General features: G+C 39.1%; 2 protein-coding genes across 4 annotated transcripts in view; one reads left to right on the forward strand and one right to left on the reverse strand.

Moving 5' to 3' along the window:
* LOC309709398 (transcription initiation factor TFIID subunit 4) overlaps window positions 1-5,359 on the reverse strand; it is a 105,989-nt gene extending 100,630 nt beyond the window's left edge. For all 3 annotated transcript variants that reach the window (XM_082538005.1, XM_082538007.1, XM_082538006.1), the window contains exons 1-2: window positions 3,920-5,359; window positions 2,358-2,524 (exon numbers count right to left, since the gene is read on the reverse strand). In XM_082538005.1, the coding sequence (XP_082394131.1) occupies window positions 2,358-2,524; window positions 3,920-5,333 (1,581 nt within the window). In that variant the 5' untranslated portion in view covers window positions 5,334-5,359. The remainder of the gene's footprint in view (window positions 1-2,357; window positions 2,525-3,919) is intronic.
* Window positions 5,360-7,259: 1,900 nt separating this feature from the next.
* On the forward strand, window positions 7,260-17,280 carry lsm14ab (LSM14A mRNA processing body assembly factor b). Its single transcript, XM_082542779.1, has 9 exons — window positions 7,260-7,597; window positions 8,202-8,365; window positions 9,169-9,319; window positions 11,356-11,538; window positions 11,964-12,044; window positions 12,339-12,518; window positions 12,640-12,787; window positions 14,748-14,988; window positions 15,452-17,280. Exons 1-9 carry the CDS (start codon window positions 7,474-7,476, stop codon window positions 15,473-15,475), a joined length of 1,296 nt encoding a protein of 431 aa, XP_082398905.1. The 5' UTR covers window positions 7,260-7,473; the 3' UTR covers window positions 15,476-17,280.
* Window positions 17,281-17,893: the final 613 nt, after the last annotated feature.

Below are 17,893 nucleotides of genomic sequence, written 5' to 3' on the forward strand. Positions count from 1 at the left end.
CTTGTGTAGGTTTCTGAATAAGAATGACTCTAAACTGAGTGCTGCTAGCTGCAAGCCAAAAAGTGGATGAAGTTCAACAAATGGATACCAAAAAAGAAGAAACAGAGAAGTGTTTCCTTATGAGTGACAATGGAAATAAATAAATAAATACATACATACATTATAAAGTCTCTGCACTATGGCTCAGGTAAAAAAAAAAAAAAAAACAACAACCTGATGAGAAGAATCCTGATTAGAAATTGTCTGAAGAACACTCAATTGCTAAAGTTGGTGGCTGGTCCACCTCTGTCCTCCTTACCCAAGAGGACAGCTGTTCCACACACTGTAAGTGATTTATGGTGACTTAGTGACCAGAGACAAAGAAACTGAATAACATTTACGACTTCAGACTACAGAGAAAATAACTACAATTGCAAGTGCGAAGTGGGTGGACGCGCAATAAACTTTGATGCAAGGAACTGAAGAGATTACTAATGAGAGTGAAAAACACAGTTGATTAACATATGACCTACTAGTAACTCATCTCGAACGGTGGACTCATCTTGGACGGGGATGAGTCTGCCTACAGGAGGGAGGTTGAACGTTTGGTGTCCTGGTGCAGCCACAACAACCTGGTGCTGAATGCCCAGAAGACAGTGGAGATTATTGTGGACTTCAGGAAGCACACAGCTCCACTCCCCCCCATCATCCTGACTGACACCCCCATCACCACTGTGGACTCATTCCGCTTCCTGGGTACCACCATCACCCAGGACCTGAAGTGGGAGCCCACCATCACCTCCGTCATAAAGAAAGCCCAGCAGAGGATGTACTTCCTGAGGCAGCTGAAGAAATTCAACCTGCCAACACGGACGATGACGCAATTCTACACTGCAATCATCGAGTCCATCCGCACCTCCTCCATCACCGTGTGGTACGCTGGAGCCACTATCAGGGACAAACAGAGACTGCAGCGTGTTGTGCGCTCTGCTGAGAAAGTGATTGGCTGCAGACTCCCATCTCTGCAGGACCTGTACACCTCCAGGACACTGGGGCGTGCAGCTCGGATCACAGCTGACCCTTCTCACCCTGGACACAGTCTGTTTGACCTGCTCCCCTCAGGCAGGAGGCTCCGGTCCATTCGCACCAGAACCTCTCGCCATAAAAACAGTTTCTTCCCCTCTGCTGTTGGACACATGAACAATAACCGTATGACTGTTCCCACCACTTACACATGACCCTACGCTGTGTTCACTGCATCATTCCATGTTTGGCACTGATCACCACCTGCACTCATGTATATATCTATCTACTTAGCACTTTTAATTTTTATTTTTATGTTTATTTAAGCGTTGTCTGACAGTATGTTTTGCACTAAGTACCCCAGCAATTTCCTAATGTTGTAAACCTGCTCAACATTTGGCAATAAAACCCTTTCTGATTCTGATTCTGATTCTAAATACATTAAGAGGATCCACACTACAGCCTGGAATATCTGCGAGTGACCAGCAGGCAATTTTAAAGCGATGCTTGACAAGCAACTAATTTCCAGTGCATACACAACTTAAGAGCAGATCAGCACCCAGAAAAGGAAACTTTAACTAGTTGTTTTTGCACTTATCCATGTAAATGGTAGGCAGTCACAGCAGGTGTGCTGTGGCAAATGTTATCATAGGAAAAATGTAGGTGCATGTATGTTTTACTTTCTCTTGGCTTACTATATCCTTCACATTGATAGGCATGCCATTTGTTCAGTGCTCTGGTGGGATACGTAGAGATGCTTTTTTCACATCAGCTCTCTGGACTGAGCCAGTAATGAAGCTGTAATGTTGAGTACTAGGAATACAATCTGACAGGAAAACTTAATTCTTAACCTTATTTTGGAGAAGATTTACTAAACTTTCGAAGAGCTTTGTATTGGATTTAATTAGTGCATGCATTTTTAATGTCCCACTAACTAGTGAATTTAAAGTTATGGGTGTCTGCTCATTCAAGATTCAAGATAGCTGCCAAATTCCCAGAATCACAAATTGCATCAAATGGGAAGTTGGCCCCACCTATTCGCAGTTCAAACCAAACCATCTGTTTGCAAGAGGCAGCCAATCAGAAGGTTGGCTTGAAGAAGCAAAACTAATGGCTTGTTTCAAACAACTGAACAAGGGCCAGCGTAAAGGTCTAGTTTAACAACATGGATAATTTTAAACTGTTAAACCAATGCAACGCTACACTAGTAGAGTTGCAAATGAGTATAATAATCTTTCTGATTTTTCTGTCTTTCTCCTTCCTTTTGTCTCATTTGAACAGCAACACTGTGTGCCGTTGGTTGCAGCAGTGAGAGTCTACAGCTGCCAGCTATCATGTGGGTTCTGTGGTCTCACCTGTGGAGAGGTTACTCTGAAGGATGTCCCTGTGGTGGGGGTAGCAGGTCGTGGAGAAATGTTGTTCTGGGCCTGGGCTTGGGCTTGAGCTTGTGCTTGAGCTTGAGCCAAAGCCTGCTGGGGAACCATCACCAGCTGTCCTAACTCTGTGCGTACCAACACCATACCTAAGGAAGAGCAGGAAACATAAATTAGAGAACACCACAACATAAATACCGCAGAAGAACAGCTAAAGCAGCCACTAAAAAAAATACTGTACATTTCACATGTTATACTGCAGGTATATCACTGCACTACAACCTTATAAAACACTGCAATTTTACAAAAGTAATATTTCATGACAGGATCTAGACTTTGTAAGATGTTACAGTAGTGCACATATTATAATCAAAGACTGAAGTATTTGCTTCAGGCTCTGATCATGAGCGAATTACACAAACTCTCCCTTCGTTTTAAAGGACCAGGACTGCAGTTATTATAACCCCACACCTGGCCGTGATAAAATATTTTATTACACATTTGTTTATCTTTGCAGAATTTCCATAAAGAGAAAAGGACATGAGGTCAATAGTAAGGTTAACAGCATGTTCTGATCATGCTCTTGAAAATGTAACTGAGCTATTATTTCTGAGGTCAGATGACTCATTCAAGCAGTGCAGCACAAAAACCATTATGACCACTTTCCTCTGTTATTACCTGCCCCTTTACAAGTACAGAATATGAGCTTCTATTGAATTTACACTGTTTAAAATATAACAGCTAAATTAGGGATATAAATATGGCTCATCTATTGGGTAAGCTATAATTTGAACTACTGGAATCCTGGACTACTGAATTGTTGTTGTAATAACAAAAGTTAGCTACATAAAAAAAACAATATCTACTCAAATATTTTTGACAACATATTGCAGTCTCAAAGCATCAGTGGCCACTGTCTGCACACTAGAGCTGCCCAAAGCATTTCTCTGTGCCTCTCAAAGTTTCCTTAGAGGTCTTTTGTGATTCTACTCATCTTCAGTGTACTATTATTATCCTGCATAAATAAACATTTAAATTGATGTTTTTTGCTCTAGGTTTACCACACACACACACACAAGGTGTTTGTGCTTATTGCATCTATCTGTATAAATACTTTGATTTCTGTCTTTTTCACCCCGGTTTTATCTTTTTTCCAATTACAAACAAACAAACCAAACAAGAAAATCAGGGTTTTTCCTGTTTCCAAAAAATTTTGACTTTGACCTTTGTGTAAATGAAAATCACCAGGACTGTAATGAAAATATTTTACTTAAACATTTAGTCAAACATAAAACACAGATTTATTTAGCAAATGATCAGAAATAACATGGAAATCCACAAACTTCTGTTATGTAAGGTACAACACTCCTTGCCATACATATATGTAGATTATTCATGCCCAAAGGCCTATTTTGAGCCAGGGAAAATCCGGAGGATGTCACACACAATCTTCTATTATGGGAGAGTCCAACACACACCGAGCCCTTTTAACAACCACAACCAGGATTCTCTGGCTTGGTTGTTAGCCCTCCTGCTAACCTTACCTTGTGGGATGGTAAACCCAGGGGGCAGCTGAATGGTGGTCTGCTGCTGAGGCGGTCTGACAATCAGTTGGGGGGTTACAATCCTTTGTGGGGCTGTAAGTCCAGGACGGGGTTGTGACTGTGCAGATGTGGCCACAGCAGGTGTTGGGGAGGGAGCTGTTGGCCTAACCATAGTAATAGTGGTGGTCACCGATGTGGTCTGACCAGCTCCACATACTGAACTAGTTGCCATCCCTGTAACACACGCAGCAGGTGTGATGGAGTTCAGAGGCTGAGTTATTGTTATTGTTGTTGTTGCTGCAGCTGTAGTAGTTGTTGGTGTGACAATAGATGAAGAAGTAGAAGGAGGAGGAGGAGGAGGAAGAGGAGGAGAGGAAGTGGAAACAGTATTTACTACAGAGTTGACAACGCTAGACTGGGTTAACATTACAATTTTGGACTGACAATCGTCTGTTTTGGAAGCCCCAGTGTCTGTGACCATTTTGGTTTGGTTCCCCGGGGAAGCTAAAGAGGTAACGGGTCCTATACGAGCACCCTGCTGGACCAAGGCCGAAACACTGGTCCCGTTGCCGTTCTGGGCTATACTGGCAACAATATGACTCGGGAGTCTATGCAAAGCAATAGTAGGAGTCCCCCTGTCGAGAGCAATAGCCGACTGACCCACAGGCAGGCTCGCGTTGGATAAGGTGAACGTCGAAGTGTTAATAGAGGTTGTGACGGGTCGTCCAGAGTTTGGTGTACTTGCACTCGTATCCACTTGGCTAACGCTGTCGACCACCGCTGTGTTGCTGTTCCTCCGCGTTGTTACAGCTGCGCCGTTCAAACTCTTTATCCGCGCCGAAGCGCTCCTCCGCGGCGTCGTTATGCGTTTTCTCGGCGGGGTTGCTCCCGTCGACGTCTCACCTGTGCCCACGGTAACCTTAGAGCCCTGGCTGGATGTGGTGGTGCTGATGCTGGCTGGCGGCAGAGATGCCAAAGTTGACACACCAGATGCAGTCAGTGTTGTGATGGATGCTCCATGTGATTGCGAGCCGCTGCTAGTGGCGCTCACACAGTCACCCGAAGTGGTGGAAGGCTCGCCAAAAGAAGGGCTGCAGCCCGGTGAAGGAGATGTGACAGTCTTATCCGGGCTAACGTCTTTAGAGTTGATCTCCTGGCGCATCTCAGTTTTATTACGGCGTCCTTGTTGTTGTTGTTGTTCTAGTGTTGTGGTGCTCACTGGAGCTGGTAGCGTTTTTCCTAAGTGATGGTTAGCGGGGGCCACAGAGCCAGCGCCTCCGTTTTCGTCTGCTTTACCAGCCGGGTTGCTTTGTCCAGCAAGCTGTGACTCCAATGAGCCCACTAGGTCGCTCACAGCTTTTTCATCCACCTCCGAAAAGAGCATATCTTCCAGGGGGTCGGAGGCGCCCGCCATCTCTGATCACAGATAGCCGTCTTCTATTTTTTTTACAATGCGCCTGCGTGTTACTAGGCATTGTGGGAATGGAGCTGACGTCATCAAATAAGGGGGGTATAAATGGAGGAAGGGGCGTCCTAGTCTGTGGTTATTGTATCCTATTTATTATGTGTTACCTTCACGGAGTATTAATTAGTAATCATACTAAGTACCGTGCAGTTACACCGCCATCCCAAAGTAGAATATGAGGAGCTTTGACCATATTTAATGAAAATGATATATAAATAAGAAAAAGGTTCAGGAAGAAAGCAAAGATTATTTTAAAACGATATAAGACAGTTATAATGTACATAAAGCTACTAAGTTAATGAATAAATAAAACAGATCTGAAACAAAGCAGTTACACAGAAGTTATATAATTATTAGGTCTGATTTTGGTATTGTTTTTCCCTTTTCTGTGCATCTTTTCTTTTACCTTTGCAAAAGGTAAGATGGGAAATATATCATTTATTATCCAAACAGTTAGTAAATTACTTTTTTACAGCCGTTAAAAATGAAGTTAACACAATCTGTAAAATAATAGCCTAAATCATTAGGATTGTATCTTAGATCAAATAAAAAGAAATTTGGCAATAACTACTATGAAATAAAAAATAAATACAATTGGGTAAAATATGACTAAATAAAAATATGAAGTATTAAATTAAATTAAAATGTCTTTAATCCAACATACAATAATAAGATTAGAATTTCTTAAAATATGATAATAAATATTAATAATAAATATGATAATAAATAAATTATTAAATTATTCTTTAAAGTGGCTCAACATAGCAAGGCAGTGCAGGGTTGAAATGAAATGACATTATGAGAAAAGAATCAGGAATAATTGGTAGTTAAAATAACAACAACAATGACCATAAAAATTTAAAAATATATATATATGGTAGCTGTATTTGATTGTTGTAGATTGAAAGATTGTAATAAGTTGTATATTATATTAAGTACAGTACAGTAATTTTAGTAAAAAGTACAGTAATATTTAAAGTTAAATACTAAAATAATAATATTATAAGCAATAATTATGGAGTTTTTATTCTTATAATTTTTTGAAATGTTTGTACATTTTGTACAGTTATAGCTACAGTTTATGTTCTGCCAAAACAAGACAAAACACCCAATAAGTAACGTTAAATAACTTCAATTTAACTGAAAGCATTATTTTTTAATATAAATCACAACACTGCAACATTACATCACCACGACATTACTATGAATTTGTTTGGCCAGGGAATAACTAGTTTCAGTTTTATTGGCATAATATCAAACGCTAAAGCTAAAGACATTTCCTTTTTTTGGGGGGGGGGGAGAGTGTTTTTTTACTTTATTTTTTTTTTCGTTTTTTATTTATTCTGATTATTTTAAGAAATCTAGATTTTTGTTTATTTGTTTATTTGTGGTTAAGTAAAAATGTTTTCACAATTAGTATTTAGTTTGAGTTAGCCTAACTATAACTGCTCAGAAGCCTCTGCCTAAAGACATTGACGTTAAAATAAAAATAACCGTTGTTATTATTTTTCATTTAAAATGAACTGCCTTGCAGGGACAGCGTCATCACAGCTGTGGGAGACACGTAAAAAATGTAGACTGTTTAATGGCTGCGAAATTTTCTGCTCTAAACCTCCGGATATAATCTCGTGTAATATCGTGAGATTATTGTGGTTAAATTTCAAACCTGTATTAAGTATCCTTATTTAGTGACTTATTTAATCCCTTTGAGGAAATGTTATTATAATAATTACAAAATAAAAGCCAAAACTGTATCGAAAATGTTAGTACCGCTAAAAATATATTTGTCACATCATTCGTTTCTATTTGTAAGCAAAGGAAACAGTGGAAGGGATGGAAGAGGAAAAGGAGGCGACTTTAGTTGACTAGGCTTCTACCTATCTCCCAAAATCCTTTGCGGCAGGGGAAGGAAAATGAAAACGGCCATGTCGTGGTAGAGATCAGTTGCGAGCGGGATTCATAGTGTCGTTTGACGATATATGTTATGTAGTCTGAGAACTGCAGGTCTGAAAAGAACGCATCCGACGCTTCGTGTGACACAAAACGTTTTCTTCGGAAGTACGCGTGTAAATAAAGTTAAAGGACGAAGATGAGCGGAGGAGGGACACCGTACCTCGGCAGCAAAATTAGCCTCATCTCCAAGGCCGAGATCCGCTATGAAGGAATTTTGTACACGATTGACACAGAAAACTCGACTGTAGCTCTCGCTAAAGGTAAGTTAAGGCACACAGAGAGGGAATACAAGACTCAAAGAGCGTAAAAGTGTTAAGCGAAGGAGAACAGCATTTTTTAGGGTATTTGGCTTTGTTGGTTAGCTTTTTAGTTAGCCAACAGAGCTAACTGGCGCTATAGTTAAGCGCTGTAGTCCTTTGTTTACGTTGTAATTGTGGTAAAGTCAAATGATGTGCACCAAGTGACACATAATTACCACCAGATATACCTTGTTAAAGCATTAATTGCGGCTTATTGGCTCTTTTTAGTGTTTATTTTTTAACATGCGTTTTAGAAACTGATTATAATACTCTTGTCTGACAGTATCGCTAAGACCTGGTAGACTGTGCGTATGGGAAGAGTACTAACTTTATCTCGAGCTCATATTATGTGGAATTTATTTTGAACAATGTGGTTAACAAAAATTGATATAACTTGAGGCGTCTGTTTTCTTTAGTCTTTATTCCAACGCTAATTCATAATATTCAGTTCTAACATTGAAAGTTAATGTGAAGTCAACAGTGTTTGTTCTTAACGCAAGGAAATTCTCCTCCTTAATTAATAAAAGTAAAGTCGTGTAAGTTAACCTGTGAGTTTTCCCTACAGTTCGCTCCTTTGGCACTGAGGATCGGCCCACTGACAGGCCTATTCCTCCTCGGGATGAGGTCTTTGAGTACATCATCTTCCGAGGAAGTGATATTAAAGACCTAACAGTTTGTGAGCCACCAAAAGCCACCAGTGCCCTGCCGCAGGACCCTGCCATAGTCCAAGTAAGTCAATTGGTGCGTTCCATTACTATAAAACAGCTGTATAAAGGCTTTTCTTTAAGGCTTCTTGTATGCTAGCTCATGGTGGCACAGGCATGGCTTTATTGAGACATAAGGGAGAGACACTCACTAATTATTCTGTATGTAGAGTTTTTGTGTGTGTGATTTTATAATTAAATAATAGCAATTGAGGTAATCATTCAAAATAATTACTGAAATAATTGCCTAGTGGCATTTTGAGTTGCAAAGCTTGCTTTAAAGGAACTTTGCTGTAGGGCCATCGTTAACATTATTTCAAACACCTGTGTATTACAAGGATCAACTATAAAGAAATTCAGGTAGAAAGTGACAACTATTGTTTTACTGCTTTTTCTTTCTTTGTTACAGAAAATAAGTGATTATCAATGTTTTTAATTATTGCACATTTTAAGAAAATAAAGAAACCAATTAGAAAATACAATAAGCAACAAAAAAATAAAGTGACCACTTGTTGTAGAAGCCCTGAAAACCAGATTCACAAACAAAGGAGTCTGTTAAAATAAAGTGTATTCAAAGTAGAGTCAGGCCTTTTTCCTTCTAGATATGGTATCTTATCTATCTTCTAGATAACACTTTCTAAGATGTACATAGGTTTATTAACAGCTTTGTGTCCAACCAACAGTTGCCCATTCATTTTGTGTTATTTGTTGTTTTGAAATGTAGGCATCAGACATTTATAATCGTATCATAGTATTTTCAGTCATGGTCAACAGCTATGTTTAAAAGTCTTGTAATGTTTTTAACTGGATGTATATTTGTTTGTCTAGTCATCAATTGGATCCTCAAGTGCTGCAGCACCTCCATCATTCCAGGCTCCTGGGTCCTATGCACCTTTCAGCAGGGCTCCTGCCCCATCATACAGCCAGTTTGGTGTTGCACCCATTGGTTCTCAACAGTTTGGATCTACTGGAGCAGTTGGTAAGGAGCTGTGTGAAATAAGCAAGTCAACCACATTAGGGCTGCTCAATTAATCGAATTTTAATCACGATTACGATCTGGGCTTTCAACGATCATTAAAAATGACTGAGCCGATTATTAGCCCCTCCCTCATTTATCCGCGACACCTTAAAGGCCGGTCCGTGAAAATATTGTCGGGCATAAACCGGTCCGTGGCGCAAAAAAGGTTGGAGACCGCTGATTAAGAGGACCTGAGGGAAGCTCGGAAAGCTAAGCAGAAGTTATTTGGAGAGGAGAGTGACTGCTGTTGGTTGAAAAGAGAGGTAAAAAAAAAAAAAAACTTCAGTGGTGTTGCACACTATTTTATATTATTTTTTAAAGTCATTGTTAACCCTTTAAATCCGGTCAGAGCAGCATGCTCCGCTTTGTGTAACTATTTTTAAATCCCTGTAAAACCTGAACCACGTAAGCTAGCGCAATAATTTGTTTTGCATATGAAACCGGAGGAGTTCTACTTACATCTTGTGCCATCAGCTTGTCCTCGGTCACGGTTTCCTTCCGCATAAAGCTTTGCAAAAATTGCATAAAAAGCGCTTGCAGGAACAAAAACATAATATTCCAGAAACACGCTTTGCCGATCCGATCAGCTGTTCGTAACACTTCCCACAGTGAAACAGACGTCAGCGCGAACTGTCGCATGTCCGCCATTTCCTGGCCGAAACCGGAAGTGACGTCATTTTCGCGGAAATGTAGTTTTTTACTTGTAGGCCTTAAAAACCTCTACTGGTCATGTTTGACTTTTCTGAATAGTTTCTGGGATGCTTGCACTGCTGGAAATAGTTTGTTTTGATGCACCTGCTGTTTTCTTTGCAAATTTGCATCATAGGATTGTTTTTTTTGTTTTTCCTGCAGTATATAAAAATTGATGTATCTCCAAGATAAAACTATGAAGACACTCAAAATAAATTTCCTGTTGTTGTAAACTATTTTTTGCAACTTTTTTGTATTTAAAGTTTTGAGGGATAAACCTCTTAAATTTCTCCAAGTAGAAATATATGTAAAAAAACAAAACAAAAACAATATAAATTTTTTTGTAGTTTATTGCACTTTTTTGCAATTAATGTAGTTACTATGGACTTAATGCATACATATTATTAAAATATGGGCTATAACAGTTATTTAGCAACTTGAAATGCTCCCACAAATGGCACTACAACATGTAAAAAAATAATATAAGCTCTGGTGGACTTGGTTCTATAGTAGGTCTTAAAGGGTTAAATAAATATCGTCAAATAATCGCGATCTCAATTTCAGTGAAAATAATCGTGATTATCATTTTTGCCATAATCGAGCAGCCCTAAACCACATTAAAAAGCATTAGGTTTTTCAAGTTCAAACCTGTCCAAACACTCTCTTGGATGGAAATGTAGCAGATGCAGTTAAATCTTTCATTGCTGATATCTGTCTAAATGCTACGTAGTGACCTCAGACAAGCTAAACATCTGTTTCTCAAGCAAATTTGGAGCAACACCTGATTCCTGCTCATTTGAATAGAGCACAGCTGCATGCTGCTTTGAGTTTCCTGCTACACACCTGATCCCTATTGTGTTTTGAACTGGAAACAGCAAAGACAGTTATGCATCATACTTCTAATAAACTGGTGAAGATTTTTTCTCTAAATGTACAGATTGGATTTTTACCTTTTTGTCAGTGAACATCTGTGTCATCCACTGCCAGTAAAATGGAAGTGTGTGAGTAGCTGAAGCTTATCATTCAGCTCTGACAGAATCATCTTCACTACTACCGTGTATTATATATTTTAAGTAGACTGGGGTGAAGGTTACTTTTACTCACAAATACTCCAAAAATGTTTTACACTGCACACAAATCTATTACAAATACAAGGGAAATGCTTACACTGTGGAGTCCTTCACAAGCAGGACTTTAATGGACAGTATGTTTTTCACTTAACACTTTTAATGTGAATTTTTTTTTTTCCCCCTCCATAACAGCAGCTACTTTGGAACAGCTTCTAATTGCCGTTTGTTTGTTTGCAGGACGCACTAGTCCCCAGCTGGATTCTATAAGAAAGAGTCCCACCCTGGAACAGTCAGTGAAGGCCCCACCATCATCCGCCCCAGCTCCACCTGCAGGACAGCGGAGTCAGACAGGGGCAGCAGCTTCCAGAACCACCACCACTGGCATCCAGAAGCCTCCAGACCTCCTGGAGCAGAGAAAAGGTAAAAGTGTAGGTTGTGGCTGGTTTAAAAAGTTATTTGTAGTAAGTTCATAACAGAGCAAAAGAGACATTAATCAGTAATGTTGATTCATTTTATTTATTTATTTTAAGAATGCAAAGCCACAGGATGTAAAGAATACAAATTGTCTGGTGTCTTTAATTATCAGCTTGTTAGTGTGGAAAGAACTAAAATTTAGCACTGGCTATCAAATACTGCTGTTAATAGAGAATCAGCCTAATCAGGCAAGTCATGAACAAGGTGGCTACTCTACAGAACCAAAAACTAGAGTTTAACTTCTGAATTTATTCTTTTTAACAAATACAAATAAACCTGAACCCATGCTGCAGTTGAAGCTCATATTATTGTCTTCCTCAGTGCCAAGCCCTGCCAAGTTAAATTGATGACTATTTTCTTTTCCTGTTCAGCTCCTGAGGTTCCGAAGGTAGCGCAGCCAGATAATGAGCAGGGTGCAGTTGAAAACCGGGATCCCAACAAGCGCCAAGGTGGTGAGTAATTTGCACCTTCAGTCAGTAATGTCCACAACACTTACTGCTGTTTACTGATGTGTTCATCTTTTTTATTTTGTAGCTACTCAGCTTTGAAAATTTAAATATATAATGAAAAGCTTTATTGGATTCATGTTGGGATGGCAGTGCCTTTCCTGAAATGCTTTGGGCTAATTTCACGTCAGCCAATTCTCAAAAGTTCCCTCAGAATGTACTTTTGTAATTTATCAAGTGGGAAGCACTATTTTTCTTTTTTAAAGTTTAATACTTAAGTTTGTTTCTGTTGTTTCTCAGCTGGTGTTCAGTCTTCTAACCGCCGTGGCCGTGGAAGAGGAAACCGCAGCAGAGGCAAAGTAAATGTGCGCAGGGATGGCACAGTGAAGTTTGACGAAGACTTTGACTTTGAGACTGCCAACGCCCAGTTTCACAAAGACGAGATTGACAAAGAGCTCCAGAACAAGCTCAAACTCAAAGGTACCACTTAAACAAGTTCTAAACTGCAGCAACTAAAATTGGAGGTTAAATATACCATGATACATATGTGAACATTTCTGCCATTTTAAGTTGTTTGATTTTACAACATTTCTTCCTACAGATGACAAAACTGAAAAGGCACTCAATGGAGAGGAATCAGAGCATCCAGCCAATGAAGGTGCTGCTGAGGAAGAGGAGGCTGTGATAAATACCTGCTACTATGACAAGTCAAAGTCCTTCTTTGATAACCTGTCCTGTGATGATACCAGGTACCTCAATACATCCATTTATTTATTTTTAATCTATTCTGTGGTGGATTAGTTACACAAGGGCATGTTAAGATTTGAGTGACTTAAGTTTTGTCACCGCATCTGTAGAATTTATTTTCAGCGAATATAAGGGAAATCAAATTTTAAATATTCTGCAATGAAAAATTTCCCAGACCTGTAAACAGGGCATCTAAAACCACTTTTGATAAGAGTGAACCTGCTGCAGTCTTCTAAACAACTGGTGTTGCAACTCTGACTGGTACATGAATAATAGAAACTAGGGCTGCTCGATTATGGCAAAAATGATAATCACGATTATTTTCACTGAAATTGAGATCTCGATTATTTGACGATATTTATTTAACAATAACAATGTATTGAATAATGACTTTAAAGATTGTCATAAAATAGTGTGCAAATACTGATAACAGTGCAAATGTTTGCAATATGAAAAATGTAAACATCTATGTTTAGTGAACTTTGCAGTGTTGCTCTGTGGTGCAGCTACGACACTGTAGCAAAGTTTACACACTATGTCTACTTAAGTCACGTCTGACTCCGCGAACCCATGTTTCCACACCACTAAAGGTTTTTGTTTTTTGTTTTTTTACCTCTCTTTTCAATCAACGGCAGTCACTCTCCTCTCCAAATAACTTGTGCTTAGCTTTCCGAGCTTCTCTCGGGTCCTCTTAATCAGAGGTCCCCAACCCCGGGCCTCGGACCGGTACCGGTCCGTGAGTCGTTTGGTACCGGGTTGCGAGAGTTGAGGCTCAGGTGTGAAATGTATAGTTTTCAGGGCTTTTATCGGTTTTCAGCGTTATTTTGTTATAGTTTTTATCGTTTACTCGGTTTTCCTTGGTCTTTTCACGTGTGTTATGAATAAATTTTCTTTTTTTCGGTACCGGTACTAGTTTTATTTTGTATTTATCCGCGACACCTTAAAGGCCGGTCCATGAAAATATTGTCGGGCATAAACCGGTCTGTGGCGCAAAAAAGGTTGGGGACCGCTGCTCTTAATTGTTGTGACACGTGTTCGAAATGCAGAGAGGTGCGCTCGATTTGCCACACGGAGCAGCGCGAGAGTAAAGCACGAGGGAGGGGCTAATAATCGGCTCAGTCATTTTTAATGATCGTTGAAAGCCCAGATCGTAATCGAGATTAAAATTCGATTAATTGAGCAGCCCTAATAGAAACTGAAAAAAGAAAGTCACAGAGCACTTCATTTTATCTGAGAGTTGCACCGTCTATATCTCTCATGTGAAGTCTCACATGTAGTCATAATAGATTTAAAAAGATACACTTGTGTTTTCAGCCCGGCCAGATTATATATTAAAAAAATAAATAAAATAAAAAATCGAGATTTGCACAACAAGCAGATTTGGCATGTGAACTGTCAGCAAGGTTCTTCAAAGATGTGTAGAGCTGCACTTAAGAAAAAAAAAAAGGTCAGAATCTGTGTTTTTTGTGCCCCTCTGGAGATTCTGCAGTCTGCCTCTGCATAAACTATGCTTTGTATTTAATCAATACGCTGAAAGACTTTTGTTTCTATCTCTTTCAATAAAACAAGTGAAAGAGGTTTTTCCAAAGGGAGAATTTTTCTATGTTAGTCGAGGCTTCGCATGTGAATGGGACACCGAATTGCTACTAGTCCATCCATTGCCGCCCACTGAAGCACTAAAGATGTTTGGGTTTTTCGTGTGTGCAGGAAAATCCAAAAAAAAAAAACTTTTTAATGTTCTGTCATCTGCTCAAAGTTGGAACTTCACTAATGTACAGCCGCTTTTTTTTTTTTTTAGTTCTTAATGCTTGGTTTGTTCACTCTCTAATGAATTTTTGATTAAAAAAAATTTCATGTTAGCCTGTGATGCCTCGCTTTATGTCGTGTAAATTTATTTTCATGTGACTTTTAAAAAAAAAAAAAAAAAAAAAATCTGTATCCTTATTGATGTCTGTGTCTCAGGGATCGTAGGCCAACCTGGGCTGAAGAGAGACGAATGAACGCTGAGACATTCGGCATCCCTCTGAGGCACAACCGAGGAAGAGGTGGTTTCCGCGGTCGAGGCTTCATGGGGCCTCGTGGAGGCAGAGGGCGACCGGTAAGCAGAGGCTCCTTCGGACCACCCCGAGGTGCTCCACCTGGATTCAGAGGCGGATTCAGAGGTGGCAGAGGAGGCCGGGATTTCTCTGATTTCGAATACAGGGTAAATCCTTTATGAACTCATTATAGACGGTATAAGATGGACTTAGCTTCCAGATGTGAAAAGTAAATTGCAATTTACTAGTGCATTGTGTTCTGTTCAGTGGCCACCCTTGTGGTCTTGTAGGGGTCAGTGAGCAACAAAGACTCAGTATATCAGTAGGCACCTTCCCAATGAGCTTTAGAACTCACTAGTTTAAGGACATTGTCTGAAACATTAAGTTCATTATGTAAAATATGGCCATTCTAAGAGTGAAAGTCCAGTTTCATTTGACTTCGCTCTTCAGTTATCATGACAGCAAAAATGTTCATCTTAAGGCATCGTACCAGGATTTTTGCTCAACAGTGAGGTGTCATCGAGGCTGTGTCCATCACTTATGCTCTCTGAAGATCTCACATGTATTTTTTTTCCTAGCAAATAAAGCAGATTGGAAGAAATGATTAACTTTTGTTTTGCATTTTTGCAGAAGGAGAACAAGGTGGCTGCGTAGTACTGCAGTGATGGATCCACGATGAATGGTAGCCAGTCATCATGAAATTATATTCATCCTACAAATTTTCTCAGCATTCAACAGACAAAAAATGAAGACATCTTGTTGGTCACCAGCACCACGGTGGACTGTTCAGGCAGTGAGAGTGCCGCTCCCTCTCTCAGCTTCACAATGAGGCTTTTTGTTTTTTGTTTAGTTTTTTTGCCCCAGAAATATTAGTTTGATAAGCAGTCACCGGATGGACAGGAACACGTGTAAATATACCATGTTTTGGAGTTTGTTCTCTTAATTTACAGTATTGTTTGATATTGAATGCTGTATCCAGAGTGCCCTCTGATACTGTGAGCGGATCACAGTCGGTGTGATCGATAGCTTTATTTTATCTTTTTTCAGTTCCCCTCGACTCCGTTTGATATATTTCTTTGACACCAATATTCAATTCATCACCTGTTGCACTTTTTTTTTTTTTCTCCTCTCAGACGCATGTGTTCAGTATCCTTTCTCGACTTTAAGCATTTTATTTTTCATTAATTCATTCTCAAATGTAGTGAGATCAAAGCCAGCTGAAAAAGCAAAAATCTGAACTTTACTGAATGTATTCTGATCTCATTTTATTCTTCCTGCTCCACAGCAAATTTATTGCCCACCAAAAAAAACCCAGTCCCTCCTAGTTTTTAAGACGTATGTATTCAGTAAGTAGATCAGTCAGTCCTCATAAATCAGATGAATTCTTTCAGCTTTAGGTTGGCAGCCTAGTGCAGCCATTCATTTGATATATGCAGTTTACAGCATATTAGGTATAGATGTATATGTTGACTGCCGTATTTCTTTTTTTAAATTTTTTTTTTTTTAACAGTTTCCTGTTATTTGTACCTTTTTTGAGGAAATATTCATTATTAGTAAAATCTGTAGAAGGTGTTTTGTTTTTCCTGTAGGGAAGGACACCTAAACAGGTTAAAACTGACAAAAAACCCAAAACAATGACGTGTTTGAGCTAAACTGATTGTCTGCCAGAAGTATGTGTTATCATTTAAGTACCTGTTAAATGTCCCAAACATGTGGAGTCCTCTGTTAATTTCAGCTTACTTTTGAATTGTCTTACAGTGTTGTCCTCTGAATTGTCGTCTCCCCCACCCTCCCTACTGTTACTACACTCAGCTGTGTCAGATTATTTACTGAAAATGGGAAATATTGTGGATTAAATGATGTCTCAAAGCATATGTTCAAACAAATGACAGCGATGCTGATAGGTGTCAGCCTTCCAGCTTGTTTGTAGCGCTCTTGTTGCATTGTGGTCAGTGTGATTGTTCTCTGAAGTGAATTTATTTTTATTGACTTTGAACAAAGGGACAAGAACTGGATGTGGTGGGATGCCTCTTTTTCTTTTTGGCTCTGATTTAGTGCTTTAGGGAGTGCCTTCAGAGTGGTGGGTTTTTGTACAGCTCTCCCTTTAACGAAAAGGTTACCTTTTCAGACAAGTATCAAAAGCACTACAAGGTGAAATAGATCCTTTCCCGTAGCTTTGGTTGTTTAGAACAGAACAGTTCAGGTGAAAGTGGGCCGTTTAACCGGATTAATCACAGACAGCCGATCACTGCATGGTAGTCGTAAAAAGCATCATTCTATAGGGGCTTTCTCAATAACCAGCAGGATTAAATTTGAGACAAAATATTACTGAACGATTCACAACTGACATGTTTTCATATGTTTGCTACTGCTTCCAGTCACTGGAATTGTAAAACAGGAATAGTTTTCTTGAGAAGCAAAATGGAGTTTTTACATAAAATAAAGAGTTGTACGATTTACGTCTTGGTTTTTTGTTTTCCACGTGACCCTACATTTTTCCCACAAATCCTGCAGTGAGTTGCATCTAGGTCATCCTTTGTTGCAGAAGTTCCTGTACACACTCACGGGCGCAGTCTGTAAGGTTGTAATTTTTAAAGAACTTGCCTATTAGAACATTAAAAAAAAAAGGCCTTAACACGGTTTCTCATATTTGATACATGTTTGGAGTTTTTACATTATTATTGCACAGCAATTGGCATTATTAAGCAATAAATAGCAAAAATGGTTGACATAGCAAATACACACAACTCACATGCAGATTTGCTTTTCTTTGATACAATGGTCAATAAAAGATCAAAATTTTTAAAAAAAAATTCATGATAAAAGAATATTCACCCACTGCTCACCTGATTAGGTAGATATCAAATATATAGATCCTCTGGGCTGTTTCAGAAACCGCTGATCTAAAGTCAGATTCTGTCAGCTTGATAGGTTTGAGACATGACTTTCTTTGGTAATTAGGACATTTCAGTTAATCTTGCAATTAAAATTACTACTACAGCAGCATAAAGAATAAAACAAAGGATGATCTACAATTTAAACATTATTCCTGGGAAATCGAATGAGAGATGA

The sequence above is a fragment of the Aulonocara stuartgranti genome (genome assembly GCF_965226115.1).
Source record: "Aulonocara stuartgranti genome assembly, chromosome: 1".
Lineage (NCBI taxonomy): Eukaryota > Metazoa > Chordata > Actinopteri > Cichliformes > Cichlidae > Aulonocara > Aulonocara stuartgranti.

Excerpts from the sequence above, each read along its gene's own strand:
- lsm14ab (XM_082542779.1), top strand. The coding sequence starts at position 7,474 with ATGAGCGGAGGAGGGACACCGTACCTCGGCAGCAAAATTAGCCTCATC. Across the intron at positions 7,598-8,201 it reads GACTGTAGCTCTCGCTAAAG|TTCGCTCCTTTGGCACTGAG; the intron begins GTAAGTTAAGGC and ends TTTTCCCTACAG. Across the intron at positions 12,519-12,639 it reads GAACAAGCTCAAACTCAAAG|ATGACAAAACTGAAAAGGCA; the intron begins GTACCACTTAAA and ends TTCTTCCTACAG.